The sequence below is a fragment of the Gordionus sp. m RMFG-2023 genome, chromosome 3, assembly GCF_954871325.1.
Source record: "Gordionus sp. m RMFG-2023 chromosome 3, tfGorSpeb1-WG-v2, whole genome shotgun sequence".
Lineage (NCBI taxonomy): Eukaryota > Metazoa > Nematomorpha > Gordioida > Chordodea > Parachordodidae > Gordionus > Gordionus sp. m RMFG-2023.
Window position 1 is genome coordinate 11,210,190 of NC_088777.1, and position 9,495 is coordinate 11,219,684.

A 9,495-nucleotide genomic window follows, 5' to 3' on the forward strand; every position below is an offset into this window, starting at 1 on the left:
TTAATTTTTTTGAAAGCATTTAGTATGATGTTATTGATTGTTATGGAGAGATTGGCGCCCTGAGAATATTTTTTATGAAGTGAGTGGTTTCCTATATTGATTATTTTATCATAGTCAACCCAATTAGAATGTGTTACCATGTCATAGCCCGGACAGAGTTAAATAGAGATTTAGATAGAGATTCTAAGCTGTTGTGCCAAGAAGAGTAACCTGAATTTGAAGATAGGTATTGCATCAAGCCATCCATAGTCAGTTTTAGATAAAATTATTGAGTTGGGGTTAACCTCAAGGTGATGGTTTGTAGGGAGATAATAAAAGGAATGGGCAACAAATGTAGAATCCCATATTTTTAGTGTGCGAGAGGTTGGTCTGATATGAGATGGGGGGCAGTAAATTTCTCCACTTAGTTGCATCTAATTGAATGCAAGTTTATATTATTAATAAAAAGGTCTAAAGGCAATCCTAATGTCTTTCTTCCAATTTTTATCCTTTATACTCATTACTCTTATCCAATATTATCCAAGTTGCGTGTCTTTCTATATTTTTATTTAAGAAAAAATCTGATATAAATATTTCAAAATTTTACAGCCCCAAAGAACCTGTGTAATTTTTCCAAAACTCTAGAACCGTAGCAATTATTTACAATGATTTAGGTCTCTGATTCACGAAACCCGATCTCCCCTCAGAATTAATAATATAAATATTTAATGTATAATATTTTTGATATAAAATATTTTGACAAAATATGTAAATCAAGACTTTAAAAAAGTATATATAATAAATATTTTTGTAAAATAAAAATTATTTATCCCCAAAATAAAGAATAAATAAATAAGAAACCAACTACATTATTTTTTTTTCTCTTTGTAAAATAATGTTTATGAAAGTAGAGTAATTAAAGTCATTAAAGTCATTTAAAAAAATATTTAACCCCACTTATCATCAGTTCATTAAAACTTTAATTATGGGTAGTGAGTACCCTATATGGATTGATGTCATTCTCCTCAGTTTTACATTTCTTGCTAGACATTCTCTCGAGCTCCCTAATAAAACGATGTACTCAAAACAGCATTCGAATGCCCTAATAATTTCCAAATTACGTAGTGAGCTCTTAAATGCAGTTCTCCCATTTTCTACTATTAACCCAATAATATTCCGTAATCAACCTAATAAATTGCCGAAGTTTACATTATTAAAAAATTTATCTAAATTTGAGGATATCTCCGATTTTAAAATTATAACTAATCAACCCCATGTGTTTATACACGAGGACCAGATTAATGATAATAAGAATCTATTGCAAGATCTAGAAGATGTGGACAATTACCAGGGTAGCAATTCTTCTATATTTAAAGGTGCTCTGATTACAAATAAATTTGATTTAATGTATCCAACAAAAACTATTTTGAACTCGACAATATTTTCGAATACTCATTTACTTCTCAAAACTATAAATATGAGTAATATGAATTATTCACATATGAAAATAAGCAATCTACATAACGGCGGCCCTTCGAATTATAATGCGACTAAAATATTAGCGGCAGTATCAAAAAAGATCGAAAAATACAAGAAATCATCGTTCTCGAATAAGAGTCGGCATGCTAAAAAACCTTTAAAAACTCCGTCCAAAATGAAATCTAATAAAGGATTAAAAATAATCAGTAAATCAAGGCCTATCGATCTAATGGGAAAGAATTCTAAGGACTTATTCAAAAATGACACTAATATCAAATCCAGAGTGGTTAAAATGAATAACTTTATGAAAGAAAGCTACGAATTACTAAAATTCCGTGCTAAGGAAATGCTAACTAAGATAGTGACCAATAGAATAGTCATTAATTCTACGGGCCTGAAAAAGATTAAGTTTGGTGAGCGTTTTTTTAGTAACACTATTTATATTTTATATTAAAGTTGTAGCTAGCTGTTCTTGCTTAATTAAAAGAAGCCAACCAAACTATTTGTACATTTTAATAAATTTTTTTTTTTAAGGATAAGTTCGTAACTTCCCGAATTAGTTAAGTGTTCAAATCAAATACTCTAATATATGTGTTCGTATTGGCATGTGGAATTCATGGGAATTTGGAATCTCTCGATTTTATATTATTTACTGAAGATGGTTTTTAAATCTTGAAAATTTGATTTGACCTGAAATGTTTGTGAATACCTACCTTATAAATTAATTTCAGACAATTTTTGCCATAAACTGTTGTTTTTTTATAATTTATATGAAAAATCTATATAAAAATGGATATAAATTTAGAAGTATTTTAATAGTTCTTGGCACAATTGTCTTAAATTTGGTAAATCAGATTTTTCTGATTTAAATATCGCTCTCGATAAGTGATTTAAATGGATAGATTTCGATTCCCAATGAATTCCATATCCCAATACGATATATAAAACGTTTAAGTAGATATTTAAGCTTTATATTATTAACTATTTATTTTTCCTCATTTTGTAAATTTAAGTTTTTTTTGCCTACACCCTTTTTTAAAAAAATATTTGTAATCAAATTTCTTTTTTTTTCAGTTAATTTTAAAATCTTATATTTTTTGTTTATCGCAGGACCCTGTACGTATCAATTGACAGTCGTTTCCGATTGTGAATTCAGGACCTATACCAAATTTCTTGTCTACAATTTGGTGAAAGGAGATAACAGAATATGCGATTATGTTAAGGTCAAAGAGACCCTTTGCCAAGGTTGATTTTAATCTATTATAAGTTTAAGGTATGAAGGAGCAAATAAACATGATATGATAATATAATACTTATTATTAAAATAATTTGACAAATCGGGTTCAAAAACGTGTTCACGCTAAAGATATTTTTTTTACGAATCCTATAGACAGAATAGTAGCTAACGTTCGATTTAAAAAAAAAATTTATCACGGATTTTTAAATTATGATATTTTCTCAAATCAAGTAATCATATGGTACACAACACGACGCATCAATAAAGAAAGAACTCTAAATATTAAGATAATAGTTTTATTTCGAAACTTCAATTCTAAAATAAAAGAAATGAGGATACAAATTCAGTATAACCTCTAAAGCTTGAGCTACCTCTTTATTAGTGAGGTTGTGAGGTTGTGAGGTTTGAACATTTTAGATCGAATTCTGTTCAAACATAATATTATAAGATGCTTATAAATTTTTTTTAAGAGTTTATAAAAATTTTTTATTTTAAAATCGGTCCGAATTAAAAATATATAAATAATATAAAGATAACTGGAATTAAGGGTTGCTCATAAAAAAATGTAAAGTGAATTTTATAAAAATTTTAACAATGCATTTGGCAAAAATTAACTAATTTGAATGGAAATAGCAAATAAGTTTAACGTGACTCATGCTACATACAGACAATTTAAGTAATTGAATAGTTATTTCAGGTCACATATTAAACGCCATAATTTTTTTTGAAATCCTGGCATCCCATAAATAGTTCGTGCAATTTATTATCTGAAGGAATCTTTTTTTTTAATATTTAAGAATCGTAAAATTTTTAGGATTATTATTACTTTTAGAGCAAAACCCCAAATATAAATAAATTTTTAAGTATGCAGATAAGCTATTTATCTATATCGATCTGTATTATGTAGCACGCGATTCGTTTATATGGAAGTTGTCATACATGCTTGGGCAAACAAACCATCGAAAAAAAAGTGTATAATCTATAACTAGTTTTAGGCTAGGGGATAATTAGAACTTTTGAGCATTTTCATGTCAATTTTAACCGAAATATTGAAATGTTCAAATCATTTAATCAATCAAACGCTCTAATTAACTTAATGAAAACTAGAACGAGATATTAATATTTTGTAGTTAATAAAATCTGAATATTTCTTATTTTATTTAAATATATTGATATTGATGTAATTGACATTTTATATTTATGATCCCCCCGAGATTTAAAACCATTTTTCCTCTCTGATAGCTTAGAGATCAACGTACCACGACATACAACATTTAATATAATATTTATTACTTAAGTTTTTTTTTGAAATGTATATTTATTATAATATTTAATATAGCAATTATTATTTTTATACACTATTAAATTTTTGATTATTTCTGATTTTTAATATTAGGTGTGGTAGTTATTAAATTTGCTTAATTTAAAAAATTGTACTTTTCCCTCAATCCACTGTTTCTCAATTAATTTTTATTGATGAATCGGATTGGATACGGACTTATTTCTTAAATAAGAGATCGAACCGGATTCAAATTCCTTTCTGGTTCTTATATTTTATAATAAAAGTGTTTATTAAAACTACAATTTTAAAAGCTTTTGTCAATTCAGAAAAACTTTTATCGTGAAACATTTTTTCTGGAAACTTTTATCGTGAATGTTTATTATAGAGAATGGATTCATAACGAAACTTTTCTAGAGTCCGTTTTCGCGAAGACTTTATCGTGAATAAAATATCGAGAACTTTTTATAGTGAAATTTTTAATGCACACTCTTCGAATACATGACAACATGACTTTCGATAAGTCATTATTACGAAACCTGAATATATTATGGCGAGGTCAATATCGATAGAGCGAAAGCAATAACACGATAATTGCTAGGAATGTCCATTTTATTTTAAGACATTTCTATTTTTATATATTTAAAAAATAAGTTGAAAGATCGATTCAATGATAGTGTAATATTTTTAAATTTAAAATGATTCTCGACCTTAGAATTGGTTTAAAAAGATTTATTATTTTTCATGCTATTCTGTCCTAGGCTTTTCCTCGAAGCCACCAAGAACCGAGGTTTTAAAGAAATGTTAATTATTGGGTTCATTAGTTAACCCTAATCCTTACTCGTGAAAGTTATCTGTCATCGCCAATATTTATTGCCTGATTAGTCTTTCCCGATATTCGGAACATCTTTATTTCTATTTGATCGGGAACATTTTTCTATCTATTATTTTAATTTTTTTTTTATCTTTGTTGACTGATCCTTATTTCCTTAACATATTTACTAGCTGTTATATTTTATTAAAATTTTCAATAAAAAATGAGGTATAACAGAGCTGGAGGGTAGAAAAGAGAAGGATGAAGGATGCACAATAAATAGCGGGCACTTATAATCTCAAGCAACCACGAAGCCTGTATCCCATAGAGAAAGAGTTTCTGTTAATGAAATTTTAAAAAAAAACTAAAGCAATTTATCTTTACAATATCCCTAATTTTCTTTTTCATCAAAAACAATGACAAATTTAGATTATCCAATGGAGTTTTTTAAAAAATTTTTGATCATAACTTTTAACTTATTTTTATTTATTGAAATATGGAAAGAAGCGATAAGGAGTGGGGGGGGGGGGGGGTTGGTCATTTAAATAATTAAAGTACTATTTTATTAGGGAGCTATATATTCGCGGTGAAAGTTTCGCGAAATCGACCTGATATGAAATAGGACGGCTTCACCCAATATAACCACCATTTTTTTTAAATATAAAACTTATTCAAAACATTTTTAACATAAAATATTTGCTTATTATATTATCCTGATCATTTCGTGAAATAACAGATAATTTATTCCAATAATAAAAATATTATTATATTACATAAGAGATTCAGAATAAAATATTTTTGACTCTTTAAAAAGAGAGAGAAAAAAAATTAATTCATCTTACCAAAAATTTTATATATTATTATATTATGCATTTATTTCTGTATAGAATTTTGACATTTTTGTATTTTATTATATTTGAGGGAATTAATTTATTTCATTTCTTTGGACCTAAACAATTTTGTTATCTTATATATGTATCTTTCTTTAAATTTATTCAAAATAATGAGATGGCAATATAATACTATATAAAGCTATCTAACAGTCTTTGATGATTACTTTATATATATTTATTATTTTTTTTACAATAATATATTTAAATAATTAATTGGATTTATTAGAAAAGAAAAAAATAGGAAGAGAAAAGAAAGAAAAAAAAAGAAGAGATTTTTTCTAAAAAAGCTAGTATAATATTCTTTTTTAAAAATATAATTCACTAAATTTATATAAAGATCCCTGCAAATATGAAAAGTTAGCAGACGGTGATGCCGAATGCGATATTCACACAAACGTGCGTAAGGTTAGGTACCATTTAATAAGCGGAAACGATTCTTGTTCTAACACAGTTGTACACCAACAATGGTGTAGAAGTAATCACACAGTTTACATTTTTTTATAAAGATCATTTTAATAAATTCTAATTACTACCCTGCCTCAGTAAAAAACGATCATCTTATATTATCTAGTATATCATTTTTTATTCAAATTAAAAAATATTTTTCCCCCTAAATTAGGTGTTAGGGTATTATAGTAAAATCTTTTACTTATATAAAAAAAAAACATATTCTTCCTCTCAGCTACTTAAGAATTTTGTTAAGTTTACAGAGCCGTAACTATACGTTTTTTGTTTAGAGGGAAACTGGGGTTCACTTTTTTTTAAAAAAATACTAAATTTTCAATGATTATTACAAGGGCACTCACAAAAGGAAATATATCTATGAATATGGATATAAACCTTTAGTAATTTAAATTAAATATTATTATAATCATAATATTTTATATTAATTGTAAGAATGCATATACATCCCTAACAAATGGGGTAAATGCGATAATAGGACAAGAATCAAGATCAGAAATTATACGTTGCTCAAGGAGAAAAGTAGTCTCAATTTGTGCGCACCGAAATCTATCACCAAAAAATGTCATATTTTTAAAAATTTTCGTACGATTGACAACAGCTCAGGTTGGTTAGGATTTATCTTATAACTAAAATATCTCTAAATTTTAATTATAAAAATAAGTATATTAAAAAAGAGTATAATATAGAATAGTTTTCAATAAAATGAGGAACCATTAGGTATTCATAGTATATTTTTGATCTTACTATATAATATTACAGTAGCAAACGGTAAATTAAATGTTTTCTTTAAAACTAAATCGCGATATGGAGTCGCAATTTCTCAATTTTTACATTTTTATTTAATCATTTGCTAAATCAAAAAAAAGGAAGACTCTTAGAAAGAGCTAGTGAATTTTTTTTATATATAAAACTGCAAAATTGATTAAAGTAAAATTAACAGGGAGAATTTTAATTAGGATTAAAATATATATCTGCAAAGACTCCCTATTAAAATATATATCTGCAAAGACTCCCTAGATTGTTCCTACAAGGAGAGTTACGCGTCAGATTGCGATCCTCACACGGGAACGAGATTCAAAATTTTAACGAATGCCAACTATCTCTCAAAATCGGGCTGTCCTTCAAAAAACGTTACTGAGACGTGTAGAATAAGTTTTTTTTTTTAAAAACTATTTTTCTTCTTTTTTAAAAAAATTGATTCTCTCCTTTGTTAGTTTTGCTTTTTTCTAGTCTCTCCAAAAATTTTAAAGTTTTATATAATTTAATCACCTACTCACTCCAATTTGTATAAAAGACTTAATTATCTTTTTAGTGAATTTGGAGTTTAATTTGAATTGATATTTAATTAAGTACAGTTCATAAAATAAGTCCATGCATCAGATTTTTTTGTACATTCTTATATAAAATTCTCTAGAGCCCTAATTAAATTCAATTAAAATTTAATTTTGTTGATTTAAAAAAAACGATGAAATTATTTTAGTGATCATTATAAATCAATATGAAATTTTAAACTCCTTTATTATATTATATTTTCTTTTAAAATTTAATATATCGCTGGCTGAGTGTTATACCGTTCTATATTCACCTTTTTTTTACAAAATACGTTTTTCACGATAAATCAATCCTTCCACTGTATTCTTCCGTATAAACAATAAAGATATAATTTTGAATAATCTTTTTATTTAAATTATTATGGTGTGATTATTATCTAAAATACAAAATATTTTTTTTTAAAAAAGGCTCTCCTTAAAAAATTGTAAAAATGGATATAGAACACTATAATAATCAGCCAACGGTATATAGCATATATTAGCGATCAGCATCTGGCCTAATTTTTCAGCCCGGCTCAGGTCATATTCTAAACGAATTATTTTTATTTGTCTCGAAGAGCTCGGCCCCGAAATAAAAAATATTTATTGACCGGGCCATTTATTTAAATATAAAAAAATTGGCCCCTTGTTTTTGTAAAAATTTAAAATATATCAATTTATTTCACAAAATTGAATATTATATTTAAATATTTAACGGTCTGAATTTGTCCGACTTTTTTTTATAAAAAATGGCACCGAACCGAGGACTGTCCTGTCCGGGCGTGCTTTGTAGATCTCTAGCATATATTTACATTTCTATTTTATAAGGACCATGCAGATATTCAATGTGGAAGGATGTTCCCGAATGCATAAACGGATCTGTCAAAGCAGTTAGGAGGTTAGTTTATGGGGATCCTAAAATATGCACCAAGGACACTTTGAAATATCCCTGCTAATTAAAATTTACTAAATGTGTTTAGAGAATTATTATATATTAGCTTTTTCAAGTTTCATAGAAATTCCGTGATCATAGTAAAAATTAAATCCCTCTTATAAAAATATGATTTTTCTATTCCTATTTGACATATTAATAGTCTATAAATTTTTCTCTTAGTTAAAATCTTTATTGTGAATTTTATAATTCTTGGAAAATATTTTCGTGTAGAGCACTGGCTAATATTTATAACAAAAAATTTTTTTTCTCAAACTCCACAGAAAAAATAATAAAATTCAATATACGTTTAAATGTTTTGTAAATTTAAAATAATTTTTGTATAACTAAAAATCTCGATTTGAGTTACACTTACCATCTTTACGTTCGCAATGTTTAAATAATTCACACCACACTTTTATATTGCCTTATTAACTGGGACAAAATTTTTTTACCCCACCCCCTCCCTATTCTTGTAAAAACGTATTTATTTAGTTTTCAGCAGATTATTAAATTTTTGTAAAATAAATTGTATAAAATAATTATATTATACACTTTATTATGATTACGGTATTATTTTCCCTAAAAATTGGATTATAATTAATTGTATTATTATAAATAATGAGGATAGTATTAAACTCGTATAACTATTTATTTTATATTTATATAATATTAAGATATATTTCAACGTCACAGTTCTCTAAAAGTCGTTTTTAATATTGGTCTAGTTATTTAAAAGTATCTGAATATAATTTTATTAATGAAAAAATAAATTATATAATCAAGAAATATTTTTGTGAAGGTGCCATTGGAGCTATGGGTGTCTCTAGGGGCTCCCTTTTTCTTATTTGTTCGCCAGGCCCGGATCGAATTTATTTAAATATAGAAAGATTAAATTTTTTATATTGTAAAAAAATTTTAAGCCCGACCCAAAATTATTTATTAAAAATAGACGGGGGGCTCGGGCCAAGCCGTGTATTGCAGATCTCTACTTTCTTTCGCCTTAACAAAATGGTGAAAAATAAAAAGATATTGTATTGATGAAAAAGGGGTGCTATTATTTTATTAGCTGATATTCTACACATCAAATTCAAAATGAAATAAAACA

At 26.6% G+C, this 9,495-nt stretch overlaps 1 protein-coding gene across 2 annotated transcripts; it reads left to right on the forward strand.

Moving 5' to 3' along the window:
- Window positions 1-882: 882 nt before the first annotated feature.
- On the forward strand, window positions 883-9,007 carry LOC135926367 (uncharacterized). 2 transcript variants are annotated; one of them, XM_065462218.1, is made up of 6 exons: window positions 883-1,871; window positions 2,569-2,703; window positions 6,019-6,156; window positions 6,579-6,749; window positions 7,155-7,298; window positions 8,285-9,007. In XM_065462218.1, the coding sequence occupies exons 1-6, from the start codon at window positions 965-967 to the stop codon at window positions 8,410-8,412; spliced, it is 1,623 nt and encodes a 540-aa protein (XP_065318290.1). In that variant the 5' UTR covers window positions 883-964; the 3' UTR covers window positions 8,413-9,007. The 2 variants fall into 2 exon arrangements, with proteins under 2 accessions (XP_065318290.1, XP_065318292.1); XM_065462220.1 differs by having other exon boundaries at window positions 7,164-7,298.
- The last annotated feature ends 488 nt before the right edge of the window (window positions 9,008-9,495 follow it).